Source organism: Pseudonaja textilis, chromosome Z (genome assembly GCF_049901715.1).
Source record: "Pseudonaja textilis isolate UNSWEBS1 chromosome Z, rPseTex1.2, whole genome shotgun sequence".
In the NCBI taxonomy this organism is placed as follows: Eukaryota; Metazoa; Chordata; class Lepidosauria; order Squamata; family Elapidae; genus Pseudonaja; species Pseudonaja textilis.
The window spans coordinates 105,468,318-105,483,056 of NC_142008.1; the positions used below are offsets into that span (position 1 = coordinate 105,468,318).

Sequence of the window (14,739 nt, forward strand, 5' to 3'; positions counted from 1 at the left end):
TGAAAGTAATACAACTTTAGAAAAAAAAAATATGGGACAAATGAGTGTCATTTTCTCCCTTTTGTGTGGATTTGAAAATAGGAAATGTATTGGCCCTAATATACTATAAGTTTTTCTTATAGGTTTTACCCTGGTATTCTGCCCTCTCCTATCTAATATGTGTAATGCATTGTATTATGTAACAAAACATTATTTTTCTTCTTGTTTTGATATTTCTGCAGTATTTGAAATGGAAATGAAAAATCAGAACACCACAGTGACTTTTTTTGTCCTTTGGGGATTTTCATACAATTATCCAGTCAATACTTTCCTTTTCCTGACATTTTTCCTGATGTATGCTTTGCCTTTATTGGGAAATACGATGATTATGATAGTAACAAGTTATTTTCCCAGCCCCATGTATTTTTTTCTAGAACATCTGGCTTTTCTTGACAAGTGTTTGTCTTCTGTTACTGTACTCAAGCTGTTGGTGATTTTTGGGGAGAAAAAGATAATTTCACATTCTGATTGCTTTATTCAGATATTCATTGTCTTTCTTAGAGGAGGCACTGAAGATTGTGTCCTTGCTGCAATGGCTTGTGACTGATATGCTGCCATTTGCAAGCCCCTCCATTATATACAAATTATGAATAAATCATTTTGCAAATGGCTGGTGAGTGGTGCATGGGTAGTTGGTTTTTATGTGCTTTTGTAAATATATTACCTATTTTAAAGCTAGATTTCTGTGGACCAAATTTTATCAAGGATTTCAACTGTGAATTTCCATCTCTACTTGCATTATCCTGCATGGAAACATCCTCCAATTGGATGACATTACTGATATCTGGTAGTTTTGTTGCAAGTTCTTCATTGATTATCAACCTAGTGTCCTATATCTGTATCATCTCAACTATCCTCAAGCTGAATTCAGCAGAAGCAAAAAGGAAAACTTTCTCTACCTATAGTTCTCACCTTATTGTTGTAGTTTTGTATTATGGCACTGCCTGCTTTAGAAACATGAGGCCCAGCTCAGCCTTCTCAATTATTTTGGATGACTTCTTCTCTATTCAGTACAAGATTTCAACACCTATGCTGAATCCACTTATCTACAGCCTGAAAAATACAGAAGTGAAGGAAGTCACAAAAAAACTAATGGCTACAAACCCCTGATTCCTTCTTCTGTATATTCAATTTAATCTTGGATAAATTGACTGTTCAATAGGAATTTAATTGAAAAACAAATGTATTCTTTCAGAAATATATTAAAACACATTGTTTGTCATAGGTGGTTGAATGTTGGTTTAATTCAAAACAAGTGAATTTAATTTGTAAAGTTTGGTAGGCTTGCACTTAGTGAAAAATATTGAGCCAGGCAATATATATTGGAAGATGTTTTTTCCCTAAACTTTTCATCTCTATATCTACTTATGAAACATATTCAGATGGTTATTGTGTACAACAGGAATTCTCAAAATCTGTGGTTGTGTGACATCCTAAAGTAACAAATGAATTAGTGTGACTATTCCCCAAAATATGATATTGATGAGGATGAACATGATAACTGATAGGAGAACAAAACATTTTTCATTTGTGTGCAGACTTTTGTGTGAGAAATTTATATGCAGCCTAATAAATAGTAAATATATATTTTAATGAAACTGTTATTTATTTACCTGCCCTCATATTCTGCTCCTTCATCTTTTTTTCATTCCATCAATCTTCATTTATAATGTTTTAATCACTGACATGTTTTCTTTCTCTTTTGTACTCTAAAACTCCTCAATTAGTAGAGATGATGGAATATATTGCTAAAGCATACAGTAACTCATAGAGAGGCCTTTGATGACAAAACAAGGGTTATTCTGCTATTTTTACTATGGCAGGCTTCACCTGCTGTACCCTGGTAAGTTCAAATGTTTTCAAGGGGCATACAGCTGGGAAGCAGTGTTTTCCAACCTTTTGTGTGGGTTCAGAAGCTGTTTGCTTCTCCTGAATAATAATACCTATTGAACAAAGGCTGATAAAAATGTGGATATTAATCTAACATGCTGAACCTGGTGCTGCATTTTCTTCTTGACTCTGAGGACTTGCTTCTATTTGAGGAGATCCTTTGTCTCATCTCTTGGTCCATAGGAGGCCACATGCAGAAGGGGCTTCTATATGGCTTGGAACTAAGTTAGCTGCAGGGGTGGGATTCAAATTTGTTAACAACCAGTTCTGTGGATATGGCCTAATTTGTGGGTGTGGGTTAGTGGTCACGTGACTGGCTTGGCATGGCTTGTATGTAGATATTATAAATATTTATATAAATATTGATTTTTTATTAAAAAAGAGCAACTTTTAAACAATGGTTGCAATGGCTGGGAATTTCAGGAAGCTGCATATTCATTTATTATAATATGTATGCCATTTATTCATTGGATGGGCAATTTCACTTCACTTTTTTCTTAATTACTGCAAAAAACATATTCCATGGCTCTTTATTCTGTAAAGCCATGTAATGCAAACTTTATCCTTTGTGTGTGCCTTCAAGTCAATCCTGACATCTTCCTGCAAACATCCCTGCAGATTTCTTGGCAAGATTTCAGAAAGGATTTGCCACTGCCTTCTTCCTAGGGATAGTGAAACAGTGAGTGCCCCAAGGTCACCCAGCTGGCTTTGGGCCTAAGGTGGGACTAGGCACTAGGGTAAGGTGGGGCTACAATTCAGCCTCCTTGTTTCAAGCTTGATTCCTTAACACTGCACCAAAATGGCTCCTAAGGAATGTATCTGGAGCTTAAACACACAGATAATTTCTTAATATGAAACAACCTGGGGCATATGTTTCTAAAATCTATTTTACATTGGATTCCACAACCGGAAAACCTCTCAACATCCATAGCAATGGTGAGAGGGGAAGGAAAAATAGAAAAAAAGAAACAAGATTTATATGACTCTCATATAGACATAAGATTTCTTTAATGATGAACAGAAATAGTTTGAATTTTTTCAATTTATAAAACAAAATTTAATCCCAAATTCTATATTTTGGAGCCTGTCAGACAAGTCACACAGATGAACAGGTGTCTAAGAACCAAGTTATAACAAACATGACCAGACAATATAAGAGAGAGAAAGCATTAAAGAAATAATGAACCTTGGAATTCATGTATCAAGAGAACTCTCACATATGCATACTCTTACATGCTTTTATATCACTAATGCAGGATAGATGTTCTAAGAACAGACAATATAAATCAATTTTAAAAGAATACAAAATAAGAATTAAAAAATGAAACATAAACCTTGAGCAATATAACAAGCAAGCCATGCTACTGCTCCTAAGGTGAATATTCAACTATATAGTTTAAATAATAACCATTAATGCCTGTCAGAAACAGAAGGGCATCGTCAACTTGCTAACCCCAACTATGCTCTTCACTATGTTCATGATCAGGCCCCAGTTGGAACCTGGAGGCGCCAAAGAAGCCATCTCCGGGGGGTGGGGAGAAGAAAGGATGCGAGGGAGATCAGGCAGATGAAACAGGGCAGGGAACCTGGGAAGAGGGAGGGCTCTCTATGCCCTCATGGAGCCTCGGACTATGGAGAGGGGTCAGTGAGCTGCTTCGAGCACCAGCATCCCACCAAAGCAAACTCTTCTCCTGCACGACGGCTCCAGCCACACACCTCCTCATTCTCCTGCTCTTCTGGAGCTTCTGGGATGCGACACTCCACCTATATGGAATTCTTAGCCTTCGCCTTGATCTTCACCGGTGACCCACTTGGAGCGATGGTCAGGTTGTTTTCCTGACCATCGCTAGCATCAGCAGCAACAAAAGAAAGTGGCGCTCCCACTCTGCCATAGCATGGTAGGTGGCAACTGCTGGTGTTAAGATGAGTTGGTATGGCAACTTCCCTCTTCCTTCTCCTCCTCCTCCCCCCGTCACCTGCCACCTCGCTCTCAGCTTCAACCACACATATCCTCATTCTCTTGCTCTGATGGCACTTCCAGGATGTGAAACCATAGAGGGGGACCTTGCCTAAAGCAGCACAACTGCATTGGACTTGCCCCCAGAGGACTGAAGCTGAGAAGGAAGTGGCAAGTGGGGAGGAAGGAGGAGGGAAGTTTATCCACATGCTTAAAGCAGGGCCATAAGCACACACACACTCCGCCCCAGCCCTCCCAAAGCACCTCCGTGGGCGGCAGAGTTGACAGACCTGGTGCCTCCTGTTTGATGGTGCTGCTTATGGGTGGCGGCTGGGTCCGCTGCCTGCCACATAGTAAGGAGAGCTGGGAGAGCACTGCATGGTGGCTTAGCCGACCAGCTGAGATCGGGGATGTTGGGGGGACAGCTAGGTTGGGCAAGGCTCAAGTCATAGAAACTATATATCATAAACAAACAGCAAAGGTAATGATAGAGGGAGAATTGGCAGACTGTATTGCTATAAGGAAAGGGAAAAGACAAGGCTGCCCATTGTCACCTCTGTTGTTTGTGTTAACTTTGGAAGTGTTAACTAGAAATATTAGAGAAGAAAAAGATATAAAAGGGATGAAAATTAAAAAGGAAGAATTTAAATTGCAAGCATTTGCAGATGACCTGGTTTTTATTTCAGAGGATCCATTAGAAACAGCATTTAAATTGATAGAAAAGATAGAGGCATATGGAAAAGTAGCTGGTTTGAAAATGAATAAAGATAAAATGAAAATCTTGACAAAAAATATGTTAGTAAGACAAAAAGAAGAATTGGCAGATGTTTTGAAGATCCAGGTCACAAATAAAATTAAGTACTTGGGGATACATTTGACAGCAAGATGTAGTACACTTAAAGAGAATAACTATCTTAAACTCAAACAACTGATTGCAACAGATTTGGCAAAATGGGAAAATTTACAATTATCACTAATAGGGAGAATATCAACAATTAAGATGAATATATTACCTAGAATTTTATATCTGTTTCAGACAATTCCAATTAGGCTAGGGAAAGATTACTTTGAAGATCTAAATAAAATAGTGTTAAAGTATATGTGGCAGGGAAAGAAAGTGAGAATAAAATTAAAACTGTTGCAAGATGCCAGAATAAGAGGAGGAGTTGGCCTGCCTAACTGGGAGTTATATTATCAAACAACAAACCTGATGTGGGTTAAGGGATGGATAACACTAAGAAATACTAGATTATTGACATTAATAGGACGTGATTTGTTGTTGGGCTGGCATGCCTTCCTATGGTACAAGGGAACTAAAACACAGGGGTGTTTTAGAAGACATTATATATGTGAGGCTTTGTTATTAAACTGGGAGAAGACTAAAACGCAATGCGATTTAAAAATTCCAGTCTGGTTATCGACTATTGAAGCATTTTCTTATCCAATAATGTATAAAAAGGAACAAACAGTTAGATATGGTGAAATATTGAATGAAAAGGGTGAACTTAAATCTATGCAAGAATTAGAAGAACAAGGCATAAAGATGAACTGGTTTTCATATGTGCAAATATGCTCTAGATATGATAAATATTTTAAAACAGGTTTTTATGATAAACTGACTGACTTAGGTAAGATTTCGATGGGTGCTGATGAAAAGGTGATTAAAAATTATATGGACATTTATTAGATATTAAGCTAGAAGAAGAACAAGTTAAAGAAGCAATGATTGTTTGGGGGGGGAAATTGGATATGGGATTGATTTAGAGAAATGGCAAAAATTGTGGTCTCAAAATTATAAAATGACAATGTCAACAGCATATAAAGAAAATTTGTATAAGATGTTTTACAGGTGGCATTTTCCCCTGACAAGAATAGCAAGAATGTTCAAGAACAAATCTGAAAAATATTGGAAATGTCATCAGAAACTGGGCTCATATTACCATATGTGGTGGACGTGTGCAGAAGCCAAAAGATATTGGACTAAAATCCACACATGGTTGGAAAAAATGACAAAGAAACACATAGACTTGAAACCAGGGATATTTTTATTGGGAATTTTACCTGAAATATACAATAGGGAATTGAAATATTTGATTGTGAATGTATTAACAGTGGCTAGGATTGTATTTGCTAAAAATTGGAAAAATGAGAAAATACCAATGCAGGAGGAAGTTATTAAGAAAATAATGGAATGTGCTGAAATGAGTAAATATACCTTTGAAATCAGAGAACAAGAAGATAAACAATTTTATAAGATTTGGGATCTATTTTATCAATGGTTAGAAAATAAAATATGGTAATGAAATATGTAGAATTTTACAATATAAGGAGAATAGAATTATATGGAATGTAATATAAAGATATATTATTATTGGATGGATTTAGGATGATAATATGAATTGTTATAATATAAATCAATTTAAAAATATGGAATATCTCGCATAACATGGAGGAATAATAGTATAGTCAAATGAATAATTAACAGTGATAATAATGTATTTAGAAATACTTGATTGATAATATGGTAATATATACAAACAATTGTAAGTGAGGAATATGGAGAAGATGCACACAAAAAAATTGTAACCAACCAACACACTGTATGTACGTAATTGGAAGATGGCTTTATGCTTCTATGTTTTGTTTGTGTATATTTGTCTAAAAATAAAAAAAATATTTACAAAAATAAGAACATTTATAAAATCTTTGCCTCAGTAATATACTAAATTCCATGTTACCTTATTTCTCTTTCTTTCTTTTCTCAAAAACATTTCTAGCATTTTTTATTTTTCTAGAAAAAGTTTTCTATGATGAAATTTCTTATGAAACATTTACATCATTATTTTTACTTCAAATGTTACTTTTTATCTAATATTTTATTAAATGTTTATTTAGCGTGAGTTTGATTAGGTAGCTTACAATATTTTTTTCAATCCACCATATAACAACCCCCCCCCCCACAAAAAACCCTCACATTCACTATGGCAGTAACAATACAATCAAACTAGCCATTTAATTAGTTCAATCTCCACTCATGGTTGCCTAATTCACTAACTAAACATATTTTAGGGGCTTCAATTTTTTTTTCTGCAAAACCGTTCAGGCGATTATATTCTGAAACTTCAAAGCAGCCCTATAAAACTCATTACAACAGTCTAAATGGGAGGTACTTAATCAGGGTATGAGAAGGACATGTTGGTCCAGGGATGCATGTAACTGTCATTTCATAAACCAACCAATCAATCCACAAATCAATCTTGGTTCTAGGACCAACTCTCTTCATACTCTACATAAATGACCCCTGTAATCACATTAAGAGCAACTGCATTCTCCTCACTGATGATATAAAGCTATTCAACCTCACAGACAAATATTGCAACCCTTCAAAAAGACCTCGACTATGTTTCAGAATGGTCAAACAAATGGCAACTTCAAATCTCAAGAAATAAACGCTCTGTCTTACATATTGGCAAAAAAATAATAATCAGAAAATAAAATACAAGCTGAATAATCAAGACCTTGTTAATGACCCAAACTCCGTCAAGGACCTTGGAATACTCATCTCTAATGATCTAAGTGCTAGAGCCCACTGTAACTACATAGCCAAAAAAGGAATTAAGAGTTGTTAACCTAAACCTAATCCTACATAGCTTTTTCTCTGGTAATATCACACTACTAACTAGAGCATACAAAACATTTGCTAAACCAATACTCAAATACAGCTCTTCAGTCTGGAACCCACATTACGTATCTGATATTAACACAGTTGAGAAAGTCCAGAAATATTTCACAAGAAGAGTACTCCACTCCTGTACTCATTGCAGAATACCTTATGCTACCAGACTTAAAATTCTAGACCTAGAAAACCTAGAACTATGCCACCTTCGGTCTGATCTAAGTATAGTGTATAAAATCATACATTGCAATGTCCTACTTGTCAATGAATAAGAGCTTCAACCATAACAATACAAGAGCACACAATAAATACAAACTCAAGGTTAATCTCACCAAACTTGATTGCAGGAAATATGACTTCAGCAACAGAGTGGTCGATGTCTGGAATACTCTACCTGATTCTGTGGGTTTTTTTCCCCAAACCCCAAAAACTTTAACCTTAGACTGTCTACTATTGACCCTTTTCTAAGAGGTCTGTAGGGGGCATGCATAAGTGCACCAAAATGCCTACCATCCCTGTCCTATTGATTCTTTTTATTTTTCTTATATGTATCCATTTCACGTATTCATACCTATATTTATATTTCTACCTATTATCTTGTACGCAATTGACAAATCAAATAAATAAATAAGTAAATATTATGCAATGGATAAGTCTGGGGGCAGTTCAACCCTATCCATGACCAAAGGTAATAATTTTCCAAGAACCAAGGACCAGAGCCTCTCTGTCTTGCCAAGGTTTAGTTTTAGCCCATTGTTCACCATCCAGTCCTCAACAGGTTTCATACATCAAGAGAGGGTAGTCACAGAATCATTTAGCTCACCATGGGCAGAGATTTATAGCTGAATATCCTCAGCATATTGATGATACCTCATTCCATATTGTCATATGATCTCTCCAATGGTTTTATTTAGATGTTAAATGGGAATGGAGAAAGTACTGACCCATTTATATGTTAAATGGGAATGGAGAAAATACTGACCCATCTCCACAAAGCAAAGACAGGGACCAGACCTCTTCTACTTCCATTCAGCGCTGACTTATCACCATTTTTCTTAAAATAAAAATCATGTCTGATTTTGGAGGATTACCTGGACAGGCCCATGCAGTTTCCTGGTTTTTCTTACATGGTTTGCCATTTCCTCTTTTCTAAGGCTGAAGGAAACTGACTATCCCAAGGTCACACAGTTGGTTTTGTGTCCAAGGCTGGACTAGAAATCAGAGTCTCCAATTTCAAGTCTGATGCCTTAACCATTACACCAAACTTATTCTTTGATCAAACTGTCAGTCTTCAAGATTTTCTTCCTTTGCTTTGCATCTTTCGGCTGTCATAAGTAACAGGGGGAGGATGGGGGACATGGTTATTGGAAGTGAGCTGAAGGTGTTACAAAACAAAACTGTATAATTTGTGGGGGAGGTGCTTAGGCTTCTATCCTATGCTATGCGCAGCTGTAAATTTTTATCAAAATACGTCAAGGTCAATGGACAGAGGCCTCATCACCATCTGCAGATGCCCACATGATGCTATACACAACTTTTAATTGGATGAGCCAGTTGAACGGGGTGGGAACATTGCCGTCACTTAGTATATGTGATTTACACGCTCATTTTCTCAGATTCAGAAGTCTTTTTGTTGCTACCGCTTGACTTCCAGTAAAATATATCTTTTCTCTAATTAATGGAGTCTAAGTATTTCTTTCTTGGATTTTGAATGGAGCACCATCTGACATTATTCTGAATCTGAGAATAGCATTTAAAGTACTGTCTTCCAAGCAAATTCTCTGGATGCAGTACTTTAAATGCTTTAATTTTTCATTAAAAATTCCAGGGGGGGATTCCAGGGGGGAAGAACTTCATGGCGGATGCTTTATCTAGATTACCTCAATATAATAGTGCTCGCCAAGAAGTGGTATGGCCTATTGTCCCAATCAAACAGTTGGTGGCTCCAGTGGTTACCAGAGCCTAGAAAAAAAAAGAAGTTGATTTATCAAATGATTAAACTGCACAATTAAAAGAAGCTCTAAAACTTAATGATTGGTTCCTTGCTCACTCAAATAACTGTACGGTTAGAGATGGATTGGCATGGGTGGGGACCAAATTATATGTGCCAGCAAAGCTGAGAAACCAGATATTACAGCAAGCTCATGAGTCTAAAGCTGCTGGACATTTTGGATTAGTGAAGCCCTTACACTTGGTTAAAAGTCAATTTTGGTGGCCTACCTTGAAAAAGGACGTTGAGACCTATGTGGCTAGCTGTCCTATCTGTGCCTCAGCCAAACAGCCTCCTGCTAAACCAGCAGGCTTACTACAAAATGTGGCTAGACCAACTGCTCTGTGGAAGGAAATCTCTATGGATTTTATAGTGGGGGAAATAGAGTTGAAAGTGGGGGAAATACAGTTATTTGGGTAGTAACAGATTTGTTTTCCAAACAGGTACATTTCATACCTTGTGCAAAAATCCCATCTGCGAAAACATTGGCTAAACTTTACATGTCTACAGGTTACATGGGGTTCCTGAAAACAGACAGGGTTGTCCAGTTTACCTCAAACTTTTGGAAGGTGTTCCTGAAGTTATTGGACTCCGCCCAGGGCTTAAGCTCTGCCCACCACCCACAAACTAATGGGGCTTGTGAGAGAAATAACTCAGTATTGGAACAGTATCTTAGATGTTATATAAATTATCAGCAAGATGATTGGGCGGACCTACTGCCATTTGCTGAGGTGGCATATAACAATTTGGTACATAGTAGTACTGGGGTTATTCCATTTTAAGTGGCTTCAGGACAAGACTTTGTACCTATATTCAAGCTTCCACGGGAGAAACCTAACATTCAGTCATTAGATGAATGGATAACACAGCTCCAGCTTACTAGGCTGGTTACCCGTAAAGCATTAGATGATGCTCATCAAGCCCATAAAAAAATTTGCAAATAAAAAGAGAACTCTACAAAAAACATATCAAGTTGGTGACAAGGTCTTTTTATCCACCAGATATTTGCAGACCACACAAAAGTCAAAAAAGCTTGGACCTAAGTATGTTGGACCTTTCCCAATTGAACAAATTGTGAACCCTGTGGCAGTCCAACTGAAATTACCCAAAACCCTTCAACAAATCCACCTGTCTTCCATGTTAGTTTATTAAAACCTGAATATACCTCCGACTTGAGGCTGACTCAGGTTGATCCCACTGTGCCATTGCTAATTGAAGGGGAACAACATTTTGAAGTTAAAGAAATTGTGGATTCTTGAAAACAAAGGGGTCGACTGCAATATCGACTTGTTTGGAAAGATTTTCCTCCTTCCCAGTCCAAGTGAGTGAATGAGAAGGATGCCTAAGCTTATCAAGACATTTCGTACTAAATATCCTGATAAACCCTAAAATATAGTATTATAGTGTTACATGTATATTTTCTGTTATCTTCTATTTTTATCTTTTATAGGACTAACACCTCTTTTGCAGGAGGGCCGAATGTCAGCCTTCAAGATTTTCTTCCTTTGCTTTGCATCTTTCGGCTTTCATATCAGGGGGAGGAGGGGGAACATGGTTATGGGAAATGAGTTGGAGGTGTTACAAAACAAAACTGTGTAAGTTGTGGGGGGGAGGTTCTTGCTTAGGCTTCTATCCTATGCTATGTGCAGCTGCAACTTTTTATCAAAATATGTCAAGGTCAATGGACAGAGGCCTCATCACCACCTGGAGATGCCCACATGATGCTATATACAACTTTTAATTGGATGAGCCGATTGAACTATTGGGGGTGGGAATGTTGCCATCACTTTGTATATGTGATCTACGCGCTCATTTTCTCAGATTCAGAATTCTTTTTTGCTACCACTTGACTTCCAGTAAAATAAATCTTTTCTCTAATTCATGGAATCTAAGTATTTCTTTCTTGGATTTTGAATGAAGCACCATCTGACACAAACTATTAACCACCTAATAATCTTGAATTCCTATTCAAGTGACAAAATAGATACATGAATCTCCAATTTGTAATTAGATAGTATTAAATATCAAGGATAGATAGGATGCTAAAGAAGAAGTATAGTTTCTGAACTTTTGATCAAGACTGACTTTAATAATGGTAAAAATATTCCATAGCCATGAACAGATATATGACTAAGCACTTTTCAAAAACTAATTCAATATATGGATTTCTTCCACACCTGGAAAGCATAGAAGAATAAATTCAGTCAACAAGGTCTGTTTTTATAATTTTATGTCTAAACTATATGATAGAATTACAATGTAATAAATGATTAATGATTGTTACAACGTACAAAGGATATTAACAAAGATTGAGCATGTACTATTTTCTGCAACAAATAACATATGATTGAACCATATTTCTTCAAGAAATAAGTGTTACATATCTTCTTTCCTTTTTTGAGCAAAAAATGTAGAATTTGTATAATTCTTTTTTCTTCCTCAAGCAATTTTTTTTCCCTTAAGCAGCTTTTCTTTACTTTTTTAAACATATTATAGACATCTTTATGCTCTTCACATCCTTTGGAAATTTGTATCAAGGTAATGGCACTAATTCATAAACAAAGAGTACATGGATAAAGCATGACATTTCTATGTGAACAATTTGTTCTCCCAATGATGATGAGTTCCAAGTAAATCATACAACTCTGTAGTTTGATCACAAACACAAAATATAAGATGCCCAACAGACATTGATCTCTTTATGGCTCAATACATTAAACAAGAGAAGACCCAAGGAAGACCTTTCTGTTCTCTAGCTCACTCTCACTGCTATAATTTACTTTGTTGCTGGTTGTCCTCTTTTTCCTCTTTCTTCCTTCCTCATTCCCATCATTATTGCTTTCTTAAAAAGGTTAGGTCTTCACCTACTAGGGGACCCAATTTTATGGAACTTTCTTTTTAATGCATTTTGCCAGCATTAATAACTGACACTGCTTGAGTCACTGATATACATTTATTTCAGAGAAGTGATTATCTGAAATTAATGGTTACCTTTTTATTAGGTATACATCAACCTTACCCTGAAAGTGAGATACCTAATACAGTAAGGTGTTAGGTAGCAAATCTATCTGACTTTATCTGAGTCTGAAAAATTAGTCAGGGGTTGTTAGCACTTTCATAGAAGAATCTTAGAATGGGAGCTTGCCAAATGCTAGAAAAAAGAAAATGGCAAGTTCATGTTATATATCCAGGTCATTAGCACGAGACAAGGGTCACTCAAGGGAGTGAATATATTTTATCTCCTTGTAGTCCATTTTCTCTCTTTTTTAATGGAACAAATAGTTCAAATAGCTGTAAACTCTGCTTTAGCAATTTAAAGCAAATTAAAATCTACCAAGTATAATTTCAAAACAAAACATCAACAATAAAAGCCAGTCTATTTAAGCAGCTGTAATTTATCTATTTCTATTTTAGCTTGTATCAGTGTACTGTGGACCATTTATTAACTTCATTAAAAATACATAAGTACATAAGAAATTCCATGCAATTCAAATCATATCATTATAATACAATGAGCTCATATTATCATCTTTAAAATACCTATAAGCCCTTCCCAGCTTAAGACCACATTGTCTGAAAAAAAGAGGAACCCTTTTTTTCCTATATGCTTCTTCCTGAATGTTACAATATTTAAATCTTTCCCATTATACTTCTCCAAGCATTCTTTACATCTTTGTTACGCAAAGTATATATAACAGGGTTTAGTAATGGAGTCAAGATGGTGTACATTAGTGGGATCAGCTTGGTATTAACAGAAGACTGGAAAGAAACAGGTCTCAAATAGGTGAAAATGCTACTGCCATAATAAAGTAGAACCACTGTAAGATGAGAGGAGCAGGTGGAAAAAGCTTTTTGTCTTCCTTCTGCAGAATGCATCTTCAGGACTGTGGAGATGATGGATGCATATGAGAGAAGGATGCAAAAAAGAGGTGTCCATGCTATGAGTAAACCAATAGATAGCAAGAGCTTTTGGTTGAGAGAGATGTCTCCACATGATAACTTTAGCAATGGAGGAATATCACAGTAGAATGCCTCTAGGAAATTATCTCCACAAAAAGGTAACTGAAAGGCAAAATAAGTATGTATTGCAGAGTTAAGAAAACCTCCAATCCAGCAAGCTATAGCTAGTTGGAAGCAGACCCATCTTCTCATAAATAATGAGTAGTGCAAAGGATTGCAAATAGCAACATAGCGATCCAAAGCCATTACTGCCAGAAGAAGGCATTCTGTCCCTACAAAGGAGAAGAAAAAGTACAATTGGAGAACACAGGCTGTGTAAGAAATGCTATTTCTGTCTTTGAGGATAAGATTCAGCATCTGTGGAATTGTGGTGCTGGTGTAACAGATGTCAAGGAAAGACAGGTTCCCCAGAAAAAAATACATGGGGGTTCTGAGCTTCTGATCCAAAATTGCTATAGTGATAATGGAAGCATTCCACAGCATTGTGAATAAATAGATAGTCAGAAATACACTGAAGAGCAAGTATTGCAGTTCCTGGAGGTTTTGAAAGCCAAGGATGATGAACTCTGAAAGAATAGTTTGGTTCTGTATTTTCATGCCTCATCCCAAATAAGTTACTCCTTGTTGTGGTTGTGAAGTAGCTTAAAGGGGGAAAAAAAACAAAGTAAATTCTATGCAAATTGTGAACATTTTAATGAAGCCACAAACAAAATCCATCATGTATCAAATCCAGGACCTATGCCTTTCAGTATCTAGATTCTTTTCCAGCCAAATATATTTATGTGGATTTCAAACAAGTGAAAATAAAAATATATACTGAATTCTGGATCTATCCATTTGATTTCAAGATAAGTTTGAATTCTTTAACTTCTCAGTCATAGCCATGAAATTTCCTTGAAAACAACATGGAGGTATTTTATCAGTGTTTTTCTTTCTTTCTTTCTTTCTTTCTTTCTTTCTTTCTTTCTTTCTTTCTTTCTTTCTTTCTTTCTCTCTCTCTCTCTCTCTCTCTCTCTCTCTCTCTCTCTCTCTCTCTCTCTCTCTCTCTCTCTCTCTCTCTTTCTTTCTCTCTCTCTCTCTCTCTCTCTCTCTCTCTCTCCCTCCCTCCCTCCCTCCCTTCCTTCCTTCCTTCCTTCCTTCCTTCTTTTCTCCCCTCCTCCTTTCTTCGTCTTTTAGAAGTAAATAAAAATAAAAATGTTTAAAAAGTAGACTAAAAATTGCAAAGTT

General features: G+C 36.4%; 1 protein-coding gene and 1 pseudogene across 1 annotated transcript; one reads left to right on the top strand and one right to left on the bottom strand.

The window, feature by feature from the left end:
- The first annotated feature begins 229 nt into the window (after window positions 1-229).
- On the top strand, window positions 230-1,149 carry LOC113451084 (olfactory receptor 5BS1-like; annotated as a pseudogene).
- Window positions 1,150-13,182: 12,033 nt separating this feature from the next.
- On the bottom strand, window positions 13,183-14,109 carry LOC113451088 (olfactory receptor 5V1-like). The gene has a single exon (XM_026722446.2). The coding sequence runs from the start codon at window positions 14,107-14,109 to the stop codon at window positions 13,183-13,185; it is 927 nt and encodes a 308-aa protein (XP_026578231.2).
- Window positions 14,110-14,739: the final 630 nt, after the last annotated feature.

Excerpts from the sequence above, each read along its gene's own strand:
- LOC113451088 (XM_026722446.2), bottom strand. The coding sequence starts at position 14,109 with ATGAAAATACAGAACCAAACTATTCTTTCAGAGTTCATCATCCTTGGC.